This window comes from Geotrypetes seraphini, chromosome 1, assembly GCF_902459505.1.
Source record: "Geotrypetes seraphini chromosome 1, aGeoSer1.1, whole genome shotgun sequence".
NCBI lineage: Eukaryota > Metazoa > Chordata > Amphibia > Gymnophiona > Dermophiidae > Geotrypetes > Geotrypetes seraphini.
In genome coordinates this window covers 374,929,021-374,945,108 of record NC_047084.1, presented here as the reverse complement: position 1 = coordinate 374,945,108, position 16,088 = coordinate 374,929,021, and the positions used below count along the sequence as shown (strand labels likewise).

Genomic DNA, 16,088 nt, shown 5'->3' with positions numbered 1-16,088 from the left:
TTACGAAGCCCACACACCATTTTAGTAGCCTTCCTCTGGACCGACTCAATCCTTTTTATATCTTTTTGAATGTGCGGCCTCCAGAATTGTGCACAATATTCTAAATGAAGTCTCAGAGTCTTATAGGAGGGGCATCAATACCTCCTTTTTCCTACTGGCAATACCTGCCTATGCACCCTAGCATCCTTCTAGTTTTCGCCATCACCTTTTCAACCTGTTTGGCCACCTTATGATCCACATACAATCACCCAAGTCCCGCTCTTCTGTCGTGCACATAAGTTCTTCACTCCCTAAACTGTACCATTGCTTCGGGTTTTTGCAGCCCAGATGCATGACCTTGCATGTCTTAGCACTAAATTTTAGCTGTCAAATTTCAGACCATTCTTCAAACTTCGCCAGGTCTTTCTTCATGTTATTCACACCATTCTGGGTGTCTACTCTATTGCAGATTTTGGTTTCATCCACAAAGAGGCAAATCTTAACAGACAGCTCTTCAGCAATATCATTTATAAAAATGTTAATAGGCCCAACAGAACCTTGAAGCACACCAGTGGTAACATCCCTTTCCTCAGAGTGATCTCCATTTATCACTACTCTTCCACTCAACCCGTTCTTGACCTGGCCTGTTACTTTGGGACTGATCCCAAAGGCACTCCGATGCGCCTCTTTATATTTTTAATAGGCAGCTTACATCAGCCTCCACTAAGCCTTCCAGACAGTTGTGGGGTCTAATCAGTCTGCACTCAAGCGCTCGACTGCAGGGATGAGCACTGCTCCTAGGGAACTTGTTCCTAAACTCCAAGTGTTAGGGCAGACTGGCCAGACAGGTACTCTTTCAAATGGTTGGCTGCAGACCCAAACATCTGACTTTTCCCAAGCAGAGCTGTCCCAGGACTACTGGGAACCTCTAGCAAAAGGAAGACTTGACAAAGATTGGATTAATACTTGGAAACAACAAATCTAGTGCAGAGCAGGGGTGCCCACATTCTTACCACTACTGCCTATCATTTCCCTCCCTTGGCACCGTTAGTTTCTATAACTTGTGTTGCCATTTTTATAGCAGTGGTCTTTTCCTTCTCCAAGTTTCAAGTTTATTTAAAAATTTGATATACCGCCTTGTCAGATTTCAAGGCGTTTTACAAAGATAAAAAGGGAAACTTAAAATACAAAATCAATAGACAGAATACAATAGACTACAGACAGAACTGAAACGATGGGGAAATAAAGGGGAGAACTACAATATTTAAAGGAAAAAGTAGTAGGGAAGAACAGAGGGGAGGGAAAGCAAAACCACCAGCAGTAATGCAGGATTAAAATGTATCTAAAACGTCCTTAAAAGCACAATTATAGTCTAAAGGCATCTTTGACCAAGAATGTTTAAATTACTCTTGAAGGTGTCTAGTGAAGTGTCCTCTCAGATAGTTAGGTGCTGAATTCCAAAGCATAGGGACTGTTATTGAAAAAAAATTAGTCCGCATTGTATTAATGTGTTTAATGAGGGGATTGAAAGTAGGTTTTGAGTAACCGAATTAAGGAATCTGAGGATAACAAGGAATTAAAAGCCTATTGATGAAATCTGGTTGGCCACTGGTTCTAGTTTTGAAAATTAGTAACATTATCTTGTATATTATTTGGTGTTCACAGATAACCAGTGGGTATTGATCAATAGGGGAGGGATGTGATCAAATTTTCGTTTTGTGGGTAAAATTTTTATTTATGCATTCTTCCTTCTCCCAGCAAGAATACATCCCATATAGGTTTTGCTTTATAGTACTGTTGCTCCAGAATATCATATGGAAATTAACACATGTGAAGGCCAGCATGGAGGGGATGGGTAAGAGCAAGCAAGTCCAGTCAGAATGGCACATTCAGATAGACTAGCAGAAGAGATAAACATGGTACTCAAGCACAGTGGTGTAGCGAGGGTTCATGCAAGCTATAGAATTAGTTGGAAGACGACATTTAAGCATAGCTGGGTTTAACACCATTTGGACAAAATTACTAGAAAATTAAATGATTAAGACTAGCTGCTGTCAAAGCTCCTGCTCATCCCTGGAAAGGAGCTGCAAGAATGATTTGTGCTGGGTTGTTCCTAGTGTCAGCCTGACCCAGCAGAAAACCTAATCTAGCATAAGAATTTCAAACAAACCTTCCACTAGAATTCCTTTTTTCTTTGTAGTAGTTGTTATCCACTTAATGCTTTCAGCATGAATATCCATCCAAAAGATTTTCTGCTCAACCAAATCATAGTCAGTAGAAATAATCGGATTCTTGTCAGACGCCTGTATCTCCCCTTTCATACTTCGTAACCCATATGAGATCAGGTTATTGTGAACTGCCACCAGCAGCACTGGCTCCGAACCTACGGTAGAGATATGTATTATATTACATTACAATACATTAGTGATTTCTATTCTGCCATTACCTTGCAGTTCAAACGGATTACATAGGAGTTGTCAGGATGTTACAAGAATTGTAACATTACATAAGAATTGTCGTAGGATTTACATAAGAATTACATAAGGATTGTCGAGAACTTAAGGTGATGCCTGTTTGGTAATTAGAAACATATTAGATTATATATGGGTAGAGAGTGGGAAGGAACAGCACAGTTACTTACCGTAACAGGTGTTATCCAGGGACAGCAGGCAGATATTCTTGACTGATGGGTGACGGCACCGACGGAGGCCCGGTACGGACAATTTTAGAGTGATTGCACTCTAAGAACTTTAGAAAGTTCTAGCTAGGCCGCACCGCGCGTGCGCGAGTGCCTTCCCGCCCGACAGAGGCGCGCGGTCCCCAGTTAGGATAAGCCAGCTAAGAAGCCAACCCGGGGAGGTGGGAGGGACGCAAGAATATCTGCCTGCTGTCCCTGGATAACACCTGTTACGGTAAGTAACTGTGCTTTATCCCAGGACAAGCAGGCAGCATATTCTTGACTGATGGGTGACCTCCAAGCTAACAAAAAGAGGGATGGAGGGAAGGTTGGCCATTAGGAAAACAAATTTTGTAACACAGATTGGCTGAAGTGTCCATCCCGTCTGGAGAATGCATCCAGACAATAATGAGATGTAAAAGTATGAACTGAGGACCAAGTAGCAGCCTTGCAGATTTCCTCAATAGGAGTGGAACGGAGGAAAGCTACAGACGCTGCCATAGCTCTAATCTTGTGGCCCGTGACAGAACCTTCCAGAGTTAGGCCCGACTGAGCATAACAGAATGAAACGCAAGCAGCAAGCCAATTGGATAGAGTGCGTTTAGATACAGGATGACCCAACTTGTTAGGATCAAAGGACAAAAACAGTTGAGGAGATGATCTGTGAGGTTTGGTGCGATCAAGATAGTAAGCCAGAGCACGTTTACAATCCAAGGTATGCAAAGCCTGTTCACCTGGATTAGAATGAGGCTTAGGGAAAAAAACAGGTAGAACGATGGATTGGTTAAGATGAAATTCAGACACAACCTTAGGAAGGAACTTAGGATGTGTACGGAGAACAACCTTATCATGGTGAAAAACAGTGAAAGGTGGATCCGCCACCAGTGCATGGAGCTCACTGACCCTCCTGGCAGAAGTGAGAGCTATTAGAAAGATCACTTTCCAAGTTAGAAATTTAAATTGCGTTGTGGCCAATGGCTCGAAAGGAGGCTTCATTAACGCAGAAAGAACCACATTAAGATCCCATACAACAGGAGGGGCCTTAAGAGGTGGTTTCACATTGAAAAGGCCCTTCATGAACCTTGAAACTAAGGGATGAGCTGAGAGGGGTTTTCCATGAATTGGCTCATGAAAGGCCGCAATGGCACTAAGGTGGACCCTTATCGAAGAGGATTTTAGACCAGAGTCAGATAAGGACAACAGATAGTCCAACACCAGTCCCACTGCTGTAGACATGGGATTATGGTGATGTAACAGGCACCAGGAAGAAAACCGAGACCACTTTTGTTGGTAACATTGAAGAGTAGACGGTTTCCTGGAGGCATCAATAATAGAACGGACAGGCTGAGAAAGGAGAGCATGAGCTGAAGTCAGCCCGAGAGATACCAAGCTGTCAGGTGCAGAGACTGTAAGTTGGGATGAAGAAGCGTTTGCTGATGCTGTGTAAGTAGCGAAGGAAACAGAGGAAGAGGTATGGGTTCCCTGGAACTGAGTTGAAGTAGAAGGGAAAACCAATGCTGTCTGGGCCACCGTGGGGTGATGAGAATCATGGTGGCTTGTTCCCTCTTGAGCTTGAATAACGTGCGCAGCATGAGCGGAAGAGGAGGGAATGCATAAAGGAAGAGATCGGTCCAATCCAGGAGAAATGCATCGGGTTCCAGACGGTGAGGAGAGTAAAGTCTGGAGCAAAACAGGGGCAGTTGATGGTTGTGGGGAGCTGCAAAAAGATCCACTTGAGGTGTGCCCCATTGAGAGAAAACGGACTGGAGAGTCGAGGAGTCGAGAGTCCATTCGTGAGGTTGAAGAATTCTGCTGAGATTGTCTGCTAAGCAATTCTGTTCCCCCTGTATGTAGACTGCTTTCAGGAATAGGTGACGAGCAGTCGCCCAGGTCCAAATCCTTTGAGCTTCCTGACACAAGGGACGGGATCCCGTTCCTCCTTGTTTGTTGATGTAGTACATTGCAACTTGATTGTCTGTGCAAATAAGAACCTGAGGAAAAAGAAGATGTTGAAAAGCTTTGAGGGCGTAAAACATCGCTCTGAGTTCCAGGAAATTGATGTGGTGTTTCTTTTCCTGGGCGGTCCAAAATCCCTGAGTTTGGAACTCGTTCAAGTGAGCTCCCCATGCATAGGGGGAGGAATCTGTGGTGATGACCAGTTGATGAGGAGGTAGATGGAACAGCAGACCTCTGGATAGATTTGAGGATGTCAACCACCAAAGAAGCGACTGTCGAAGAGACGAGGTCACAGATATGTGTTGTGAGCAAGGATCTGTCGCTTGGGACCACTGGGTCGCTAAGGTCCATTGAGGAGTACGCAGGTGGAGACGTGCGAAGGGTGTGACATGTACCGTGGAAGCCATGTGTCCCAAAAGCACCATCATGTGATTTGCAGAGATGGAAGTTTGCTGGAACACCTGCTGACAGAGATGAAGGATGGTGTGAAGGCGGTTTGGAGGAAGAAACGCCCTCATCTGAATAGTATCCAGAATGGCTCCAATGAATTGAAGTCGCTGAGTTGGAATGAGGTGCGACTTGGGTAGATTGATTTCGAACCCCAACAGTCGAAGGAAGTAAATGGTCTGATTGGTGGCTATGTGAACGGACTGAGGAGAAGGAGCCTTGATGAGCCAGTCGTCCAGATAAGGGAAGACTTGAAAGTTGTGGGAGCGGAGATAAGCTGCGACCACAATCAAGCATTTGGTGAATACCCTGGGAGAGGAGGCTAGGCCGAAGGGTAGCACCTTGTATTGGTAATGATGTTGATTGACAAGAAAGCGAAGATATTGTCTGGACATCAGATGAATTGGAATGTGAGTATACGCCTCCTTGAGATCGAGGGAACATAGCCAGTCTTCCTGAGAAAGAAGAGGGTATAGGGTGGCAAGAGATAACATCTTGAACTTCTCCTTGACCAGACATTTGTTGAGATCCCTGAGATCTAATATTGGTCTGAGATCTCCGGTCTTTTTGGGTACAAGAAAGTACCAGGAATAAAATCCCAGGCCTTGCTGGTCCAGAGGAACTGGTTCGATGGCATTGAGAAGAAGGAGGGATTGAACCTCCTGAGCGAGGAGGAGGGACTGAGCCTTGTTGGAAGCAGACTCTTTTGGCAGACTTACAGGTGGAGGAGTCTGAAAGTTTAGGGAGTAGCCGTGGGCGATGATAGCAAGTACCCACTGGTCGGAGGTGATTGCTTCCCAGCGAGACAGAAAAACTTTTAGTCGACCTCCTATGGGCTGAGGTAGAGGACATGAGGGAGGAAGACTGGCAATGTCCTGGAGAAGGGAGTCAAAAGGGCTGTGTCGGCTTAGTCTGAGGGGCCGGCTTTACATTAGGCTGTTGTTGCTGACGGCCCTGTTGCTGCTGCTGACGCTGTCTGCGAGGTTGAGGGGGATGAGGTGGAGCCGGTCGAGCAGAAAACCTCCTTTGATATGAGGATTGTTGCCTGAATGGACGAGGAGGCGGAGGTTTTTCTTGTTTTTCAACAAGGTGTCCCATCTAGTTTCATGGGCGGAGAGCTTTTGTGTGGTGGTATCCATGGACTCCCCAAACAGCTCATCCCCTAGGCAAGGCGCATTGGCAAGTCGGTCCTGATGGTTTATATCCAGGTCTGAGACCCGTAGCCATGCCAACCTTCTCATTGCTACGGACATAGCAGTAGCTCGTGATGTCAGTTCAAAAGTATCATAAATTGAACGGACCATAAACTTCCTGAGTTGCAAAAGACTAGAGGTACATTGCTGAAAAGCAGGAAGTTTACGGTCCGGAATATACTTTTGAAAAGAGGTCACCTGTTGGATGAGATGCTTCAGGTAAAATGAGAAATGAAATGCGTAATTACCTGAACGGTTGGCCAACATCGCATTTTGGTAAAGGTGTTTGCCAAATTTGTCCATGGCCTTTCCTTCTCTGCCAGGAGGGACAGAGGCATATACACTGGCTCCTGCAGATTTCTTCAGGGTTGACTCTACCAACAAAGATTCGTGGGGAAGTTGGTGCTTGTCAAACCCTGGAATAGGAATAACTTTATACAGAGATTCCAGTTTTCTTGGAGCTCCTGGAATTGTCAAAGGAGTTTCCAGATTCTTATAAAAAGTTTCCCTCAAGATGTCATGTAGGGGTAACTTTAAAAACTCTTTAGGAGGTTGGTCAAAATCCAAAGCATCCAGAAATGCCTTGAATTTTTTAGAGTCAGACTCCAGTGTAATAGAAAGGGTGTCTGACATCTCCTTTAAAAATTTTGTGAAGGAGGAGTGCTCTGGCTTAGCAGCAGTATCCTGCACCGATGGTTCATCCTCATCAGATGTGTAATCTTCCTCGGTACCGAGGGGATCATCTGAGTCGTCCCACAAGTCAGGATCCCGTACCGATTGGGAACGGCCCTGGGAAAGTGGAGTAGATGTCTCGGTGTGCTTAAGTCTTGCGTACCGATTTACCTGAACGGGTGGAGACGGTACCTGGAGAATGCAGTACGGTACGGGGTTCAGAGAACGGTACCGGGTCTGAGACTATAGGGGTAGTATGCCGCTTCGGTTCCGCTGACAGAACGGGCATGGATAAAGATTTGTGCGGTGCCGAAACAGTCGATGTCGATAAAAGAGGCTGATCGACAGACGGCACCGAAGGCTCAGCCGGTACCGATACTGGAAGGTTCGGAGTTAATAGAGCTGGGAGCAACTGTTGGAGTTGCTGCTTAAGCTGGACCTGGAGGATAGAGGCAATGCGCTCATCCAACGTTGGTCCCGATGGCACCGGTACCGGTTTTTTCTTGCTCGGTACCTTCGGTGCCGCTCGACGCTCCGGTGAAGTCGATGCCGATGACGAGGCAGTGACTTCAATGGGAGCGGAGCGTTTACGAGGCCGGCGCTCAGTCTGCAGGACTTGGCTCACTGCATGCTCGACTGGCGGGCATAGGACAGTAGGGGAAGGCTTCTTAGCCGGCTTACCTACCGGAGTCGACACCGGCGATGCATCTTGCGGTGCCGAGGCAGTCGGAGTCGATTTGGAGGAAGTCGTCGATGTCGATACCGGTGCAACTTCCATAGCGGTACCAAAAAGGATCCGCTGCTGAATTTCACGATTTTTTAAAGTTCTTTTTTGTAAAGAACTACAGCGGGTGCAGGTTTCAGCCCTATGGTCCGGACCCAGACACTGGAGGCACCACTTGTGCGGGTCGGAGAGGGAGATAGGGCGGGCACACCGCTGACAGTTTTTGAAACCCGGTGACGGGGGCATGAAGGGAAAAACTGCTGTAGCAAAATCGAAGCCCAAGGCTTCGATGGTGCCAACAGGCCCCGCCGGGGCAGATTGATAAAAAATGAAAAATAAAACGATTTTTTTTTTTTTTTTTTTTTTTTACACAAACGGTAAAGGAATAAATTATGAAGAAAAAAATACGCGCGAGCTGGAAGGCAAGTGAACAGTAGAAAAAAACTTCCAACAGCCGTTGGAAACACGCGTCTTCTTAGCTCCGCGGAATTAAGAAAACTGGGGACCGCGCGCCTCTGTCGGGCGGGAAGGCACTCGCGCACGCGCGGTGCGGCCTAGCTAGAACTTTCTAAAGTTCTTAGAGTGCAATCACTCTAAAATTGTCCGTACCGGGGCTCCGTCGGTGCCGTCACCCATCAGTCAAGAATATGCTGCCTGCTTGTCCTGGGATAATAATCGTTTTAAAATAGGTTTTATGTATTTTTTGAAGAGTAGGGTTTTAGTTTCTTTTTTGAAGGTTTTGTAGTCTGTGGTCAAAGATAGCAGATTGGTGATTTGTCTGTCTAGTTTGGCTGCTTTGGTGGCCATTAGGTTGTCATATAGTTTTCTTCATTTGACATTTTTGGTTGGTGGATGTGTGAATAGTGAGTGGGTTCTCTTGTGTCGGGTTGAGGTGGATTGATTTAGTAGGTTGTTCCTGTAAGTTGGGCTTTCTCCATTAATAGCCTTGAATAGTAGGCAGTAGAATTTGAAGTGTATTCTTGCTTGTATTGGGAGCCAGTGTGAGTCGTGGTGTGCTTCTGTGATGTGGTCAGATTTTTTTCAATGAGTAGATGAGTCTTAAGGCTGTATTTTATATTGTTTGTAATTGCTTTATCATGGTCGCTGGACAGGGGAGGTATAGTATGTTGCAGTAAAGACTTTAGCTTTTTCTGAAATACAGCCTGCATATGGAAAGGGAGAGCAAAGAGTGAAAAACACAGAGGACTTTAATAGATGGCTCAAAGCCTGGTGTCATCAAGAAGGCTTCAGGTACATAGGAGGATGGGGAAATACATGGAAGGACAAGAAGCTATACTGCACTGATGGGCTACATATTACTACAACAGGAAAAAGAAACCTTGCAGAGAAATTTAGACAATATTTTTCTAGGCATTTAAACTAGAAGGTGGGGGTCCTGATGTACGAAGGACAAATATAGAGACCACCCCCGGCAAAAGAAAAGATGTGATAGTAGTAAAGACTGCAACATAAGCAATATCAGCAACTCATTTCTTAGTATTGCCAACGGAAAGTGAAACGAAACAAAAATCCATACGAAAAAGGAGATTATCACTGAAAAATAGCTGGAAAGCGATGACCACAAATGCTCGCAGTCTAAGCAACAAAGTTCATGATCTGCAAGCCCTGATGTTAGAGGCAGATCTAGATATTGTCGCTATCACAGAGACATGGTTCAGTGAATCACATGGATGGGATGCAAACATACCGGGATATAATCTTTTTAGGAAGGACAGAGATGGTCAAAAAGGTGGAGGAGTAGCTCTCTATGTAAAGATCAATATCCAAGATCAATATCCAAGCGACCGAAATGCAAGGGACCTGGGGAGAGAAAGAAGCGATATGGATTGCTCTGAAAAGAGAAGATGGAACTTCTATCTACGTGGGTGTAGTCTACAGACCTCCGACCCAATCGCAGCAAATTGATAAGGATCTGATTGTGGATATCCAAAAGTTTGGAAGAAAAGAGGAGATTCTGCTGTTGGGAGATTTCAACCTGCCGGATGCAGACTGGAATGTTCCGTCTGCGGAATCGGAAAGAAGTAGGGAGATTGTGGATGCCTTTCAAGAGGCTCTGCTCAGACAAATGGAGACGGAACCCATAAGGGAAAAAGCAATATTGGATCTGGTCCTCACAAATGGAGAGAGTATCTCTAATGTTCGAGTGGGTGCTCACCTGGGAAGTAGCGATCAAACGGTTTGGTTTGATATAACGGCTAAAGTGGAGAGCGGCCGCACGATACTTAAAGTCCTAGATTTCAAATGTACGGACTTTAATGCAATGGGAGAGTACCTGAAGAAAGAGCTGTTAGGATGGGAGGACATAAGAGAAGTGGAAAGACAGTGGTCTAAGCTGATAGGAGCGATAAAAATGGCTAGGGATCTTTATGTGAAGAAAATCAATAAAAACAAGAGAAAAAGGAAGCCAATATGGTTCTCCAACCTAGTGGCTGAGAAAATAAAGGCAAAAGTTGGCGTTCGTGAAATATAAAAAACCCAAGAAGAGGAGAGCAGAAAGGACTACAGGGTGAAACTGAAAGAAGCCAAGAGAGAGATACGTCTGGCGAAAGCACAGGCGGAAGAACAAATGGCTAAAAATGTAAAAAAGTGAGACAAAAATGTTCAGATATATTAGTGAAAGGAGGAAGATGAAAAATGGAATTGCTAGGCTAAAAGATGCTGGGAACCAATATGTGGAAAGTGATGAGGAGAAAGCAAATACTTCTGTTCTGTGTTCACAGAAGAAATCCTGGAGAAAGACAGAGATTGTCTAGCAAAGACAAACGAGAAAATGGAGTAGATTCTGCGCCGTTCACGGAGGAGGGTGTTTATGAGCAACTTGAAAAACTGAAGGTGGACAAAGCGATGGGACCAGACGGGATCCATCCCAGGATACTAAGGGAGCTCAGAGAGGTTCTGGCGAGTCCTATTAAAGACTTGTTCAACAAATCTCTGGAGACAGGAGTGATTCCTGGGGATTGGAGGAGAGCAGATGTGGTCCCTATTCATAAAAGTGGTCACAAGGATGAAGCAGGAAACTACAGGCCGGTGAGCCTCACTTCAGTTGTTGGTAAAATAATGTAAGTTTTGCTGAAAGAAAGGATAGTGTACTTCCTTAAATCTAATGGGTTACAGGATCCGAGGCAACATGGCTTTACAAAAGGTAAATCGTGCCAAACGAACCTGATTGAATTTTTTGATTGGGTGACCAGAGAGTTGGATCGAGGACATATGCTAAATGTAATTTACTTGGATTTCAGCAAAGCCTTTTATACAGTTCCTCATAGGAGGCTGTTGAACAAACTTGAAGGGCTGAAGTTAGGACCCAAAGTGGTGAACTGGGTCAGAAACTGGCTGTCGGACAGGGTGGTGGTTAATGGAAGTCGCTCGAAGGAAGGAAAGGTGAGTAGTGGCGTCCCTCAGGGATCGGTGCTGGGGCCAATCCTGCTCAACATGTTTGTGAGTGACATTGCTGAAGGGTTAGAAGGAAAAGTGTGCCTTTTTGCAGATGATACCAAGATTTGTAAGAGACACCGAAGAGGGAATGGAAAATATGAAAAGGATCTGCAAAAGTTAGAGGAATGGTCTAATGCCTGGCAATAAAATTCAATGCAAAGAAATGCAGAGCAATGCATTTGGGGATTAATAATAGGAAGGAACCGTATATGCTGGGAGAAGAGAAGCTGTTATGCACAGACGGGGAGAGGGACCTTGGGGGTGAAAGGCGAAAAAACAGTGTGACAAGGCAGTGGCTGCTGCCAGAAGGATGCTGGACTGTATAAAGAGAGGTGTAGTCAGTAAGTGTTGATGCCCCTGTACAGGTCATTGGTAAGGCCCCACTTGGAGTATTGTGTTCAATTTTGGAGACCGTATCTGGCAAAGGACGTAAGAAGACTTGAGGCGGTCCAGAGGAGGGTGACGAAAATGATAGGAGGCAAGCGCCAGAAGACGTATGAGGAGAGACTGGAAGCCCTGACTATGTATACCCTAGAGGAAAGGAGAGACAGGGGAGATATGATTCAGACGTTCAAAGTATGAAGGGTATTAACGTAGAACAAAATCTTTTCTGGAGAAAGGAAAATGGTAAAACCAGAGGACATAATTTGAGGTTGAGGGGTGGTAGATTCAGGGGCAATGGTAGGAAATTCTACTTTACGGAGAGGGTAGTGGATGCCTGGAATGCGCTCCCGAGAGAGGTGGTGGAGAGTAAAACTGACTTGAGTTCAAAGAAGCGTGGGATGAACACAGAGGATTTAGAATCAGAAAATATTAAATATTGAACTAAGGCCAGTACTGGGCAGACTTGCACGGTCTGTGTCTGTATATGGCCGTTTAGTGGAGGATGGGCTGGGGAGGGCTTCAATGGCTGGGAGGGTGTAGATGGGCTGGAGTAAATCTTAAGAGATTTCAGCAGTTGGAATCCAAGCACAGTACAGGGTAAAGCTCTGGTTTCCTGCCCAGAAATAGCTAAGAAGAAAAAATTAAAAAATTAAAATTGAATCAGGTTGGGCAGACTGGATGGACCATTCGGGTCTTTATCAGTCGTCATCTACTATGTTACTATTAGTCCAAGGATAAGAGATTATACCAAAAGTTGGAATTGTTTCCTGTCGAAGAATTTTCGGATTATGTCTTAGGTTTCTCATAGTCACGAATGATGCTTTTATTACTTTGTTGATTTGTGGTTGCATGGTACAGCCTCTGTCAATCTGTACTCCCAGAAGTTTTAGTGCGAGTTGAATGGAGTACGAGATAGAGTTTATTAGTAGGTTAGTTAAGGTTGGAGTTTTGCTGTTTTCTAGGAGGATGAAGTTTGTTTTGTCAGAGTTAAGTTTTAGTTTGTGTTCTGTTATCCATGAAGCTACTGTTTCGAGTGTTCTGTGTGTTATGCTTGTCATGGTGAATTCTGGTGGTCGAAGGGGAGGAGAATGGTGATGTCATCTGCATAGCTGTATGAGATTATGCCATGTTTGTCTAGGTAGGAGCTGAGGGAGGCTATGTATATATTGAATAATGTGGGAGATAGGGGTGATCCCTGGGGAACTCCGCAGGGGTTGGACCATGGTTCTGATTTTTCTTGTTTGTTTTAACTCTGTAGGTTCTGGATTGTAGGAAGCCTTTAAACCATGAGTACCTTGCCTGAGATTCCAATGGAGTCTAGTGTTTGTAGGAGGATGTCATGGTCTACCAGGTCGAAGGCTGCAGACAGGTCTAGTTGTATGAGCAGTATTTTCTTGACTATACATAGGTGTTGTCTAGCAGTGTCCATTAGTGTTCCAAGTAGGGTCTCAATGCTGTAGTTGGTTCTGAAGCCAGACTGTGTGGGGTGGAGTAAGTTGTGGTTTTCTAGGTATGAGGTTAAGGTTTCATCAGCTTGACGTACAATGGGATTGAAGCTATGGGTCTATAGTTGGATGGTTGGTCCGTTGTTCCTTTGGGGTCTTTTAGTATTGGAGTTATGATGATTTCACTGAGGTCTTGTGGGAAATGACCATCTATGAGTAAAGATTGTATCCATTGTAGAAGCAGGGAGCGGAATAATGTACTTGAGGCTTTCAATAGGTATGGGGAGTAGTGGTTAAGGTCACAGGCTGCATGGCTGTATTTATTATATAGTTTGTTGAAGTCCAACCATTGTATGGGTGAGAAATGGGACCAGGTTCTGTCTGCAGCAACTGATTCTTTGTCTATATGTGAGTGGGAATTCCCCTGAACGTGGCTCTGATGTTTGCGATCTTGTTTTTGAAGTATGTGGCTAAGAGGGTGGCTGAGGGATGGAGGTGGGGGGAGTTGCTGTTGACTAGGTAGGGTATGGTGTCTTTGCTATCAAAGTCAAGTCAAGTCCAAGCTACATCCCGTCAGATTTTTACCCAATGGAAGTGCATGATCACAATCACTGCCACCATTTAAATGCTAATCTGAATATTGAAAACATGAATGGCTGGAGGTGGCTTGGACTGGGAAAAGAACCCCTTACTACATATTTCAATACCTTTAATTACTAGGGTATAGTAATGAGTGTCTGGACCCTCATAGTAATGAGTGTCTGGACTCATAGTAATGAGTGTCTCTGCAGTGTCTGGACCTATTTGGGAAGGAATAGTGAAGAAAAGCAATCCCCCTGGGCAGTTTTGAGGATTCTAGATTGGAATTGGGTAATCATATTGCGTCTAGTCCAAAGGATGGGACTTGGATAGGGAAATTGGGACGTTACTTTAGGGCAGGAGTAGGCAATTCCGGTCCTCGAGAGCCAGAGCTAAGTCAGGTTTTCAGGATATCCACAATAAATATGCATGAGATGGATTTGCATGCACTGTCTCCTTGAGATGCAAATCTATCTCGTACATATTCATTGTGGATATCCTGAAAACCTGACCGGGGTTACAAGATACAAGGTACACATTTTTTATAGGGTTACCAAATGTCTGGGTTTCCTCGGGTGTCCAGGTGGCTTCCTCTTTTATGCCTTCACAAAAATAGTAACTATTTTTGCAAGTCATATAATAAAAATAAGGCCCAAGGATCTTTGTTATACCTTCCTATTTTATCCCTTACAAATAAGTATCAAATACTTTGTTTCTCCAGGACTAAACATTTTGCAGTACAATAAATACAAATTGTAAGCCAACAGCCCTATTCCACGATAAACGAGAAGTTCTGGAAGCTACATAAATACCATCGAACACTAAACCTTTATCTTTCATGATATTCAGCCACTATGAACTACTACTAAAGTTTAAAAGTAGTTTACAATACATACTAGAATATAAGTTGAGCTGAATATAAGACATGGTACCTTTTTTCCCCTCAAAAATGAAGAAAAAAGTTGATTTGAATACAAGATGAGCTGAATATAAGACATGGTACCTTTTTTCCCCTCAAAAATGAAGAAAAAAAGGTTGATTTGCATATAAGATCGGGTGGGAGGGTATTAATATTCTTGTGTCCTGCCAGGATCTTAGCCCTGCCCCCCTCCCTCCCCTGCCAGGCTCTGCATCCAGCCCCCCTCCCTCCTGATGTTTTCAAGTTTAAGTTTTATAAAAAATTTGATTAATCACCTACACAAAAAGTTTCAAGGCAATGAATAAAATATAACCCATAGATTTAATTTTTACATTTTTTACAAAGTCCAACATTTAAGGACTTACTAGACAATGACTAGAGACTTACTGGTACAATGGGGTAATAAAGGGAAGAACTACAATATAATAGGAGAGAACATAAAAGGGAAAAAACAAAAGGAAAGGGAGCAAATGTCTAAAATTCTGCTAAAAGACGGAGTTAAGTTAGTCATAAGTCATCCTGAAAAGGATATTCAAGTATTAAAAGCATCTCTGAATAAAAAAGTTTTTAATTTAAATTTGAACTGATCCAATGATGGTTCTTCCCTTAGATACAGCAGGCTTCCACCAGGACTGCAGCATGATAAGGTGGGCAAGCAGGAGGGATCCCTCCTCTCCTTGCTGACTCTGCCAATATTTACCTCCCTCCCACCTCCTCCCACATACCTTTTTGAATTCTTGGTGGTCCAGTGGTATACCAGGTGTAAGTGAGCTTTCCTTGCTCATGCCTGGCACCAAGCCACTTGCTGAACATCTGCCATGAGTTCTCACGAGTCCCGCAAGAACTCAGGAGGTGCTCAGCGCCAGGTAGAAGTGAGGAAAGGTATGTGTGTGTGTGTAGGTATAAAAATTGGCAGAGTCAGCTGGGAAAGGAGACATGAGGGATCCCTCCTGTCTTGGCTAACCCCAGGAGGCCATACAGCAGGCCTGGAGGAGTCCCGCAACAAGTCCCAGGGGGGGGGGGGAGGAGGTGACCCAAATATAAGCCTTTTTGCCCAAAAAATCTGTTTATAGTCAAGTATATATGGTAAGGTTTTTTTTCAGGATGACTATAGCATTTTCTATCTTAGCGGAATCTGCACTCGCATTGATAGTTTTAGAAATAGCAATAGCACAGTTTAGGTTAAAGTTAAAAAAAAAAAAAAAGAAAGGAAAAACAAAGAAACCCTTGAACAGCAAAAACTCATTCAGCTCTTACCTGTCACTTTGCATGTGTGTCCATCAGACTCCAGTAGAAAGCCAGGGCGACAGGTACAGCTGTATGTGCCATTTTTATTATTGCAGGTTTGGCTGCATGGTGAAACAAACTCCTTGCACTCATTGATGTCAATACACAAGCTCTTATCACTGCTCAACTGGAATCCGTTTTCACAGGCACACCTCTGAAACCAGCAAGAATCTCATGAAGTCAGATTAGTACACCAAACTTATTTCCCAAGTCAAGATTCTAGAAGGCAGAACTAGTAGTTTTCTGTACTTCTATGGAACAGGTTAAATTCATGTTGTATTCAATGGCTGGTTTAATACCACAATCTACTTTGCACTTAAGTTCAAAATGTATAAAATCTACTCCTAGAGCATCTCATGTCTTTCTTTCT

The 16,088-nt window shown here is 44.2% G+C and overlaps 1 protein-coding gene across 1 annotated transcript in view; it reads right to left on the bottom strand.

The window, feature by feature from the left end:
- LOC117346133 (low-density lipoprotein receptor-related protein 2-like) overlaps positions 1–16,088 on the bottom strand; it is a 266,925-nt gene that overhangs the window by 53,238 nt on the left and 197,599 nt on the right. Inside the window, exons 22-23 of the mRNA XM_033915540.1 lie at positions 15,689–15,872; positions 2,150–2,362 (exon numbers count right to left, since the gene is read on the bottom strand). Coding sequence (XP_033771431.1) covers positions 2,150–2,362; positions 15,689–15,872 — 397 coding nt within the window. The remainder of the gene's footprint in view (positions 1–2,149; positions 2,363–15,688; positions 15,873–16,088) is intronic.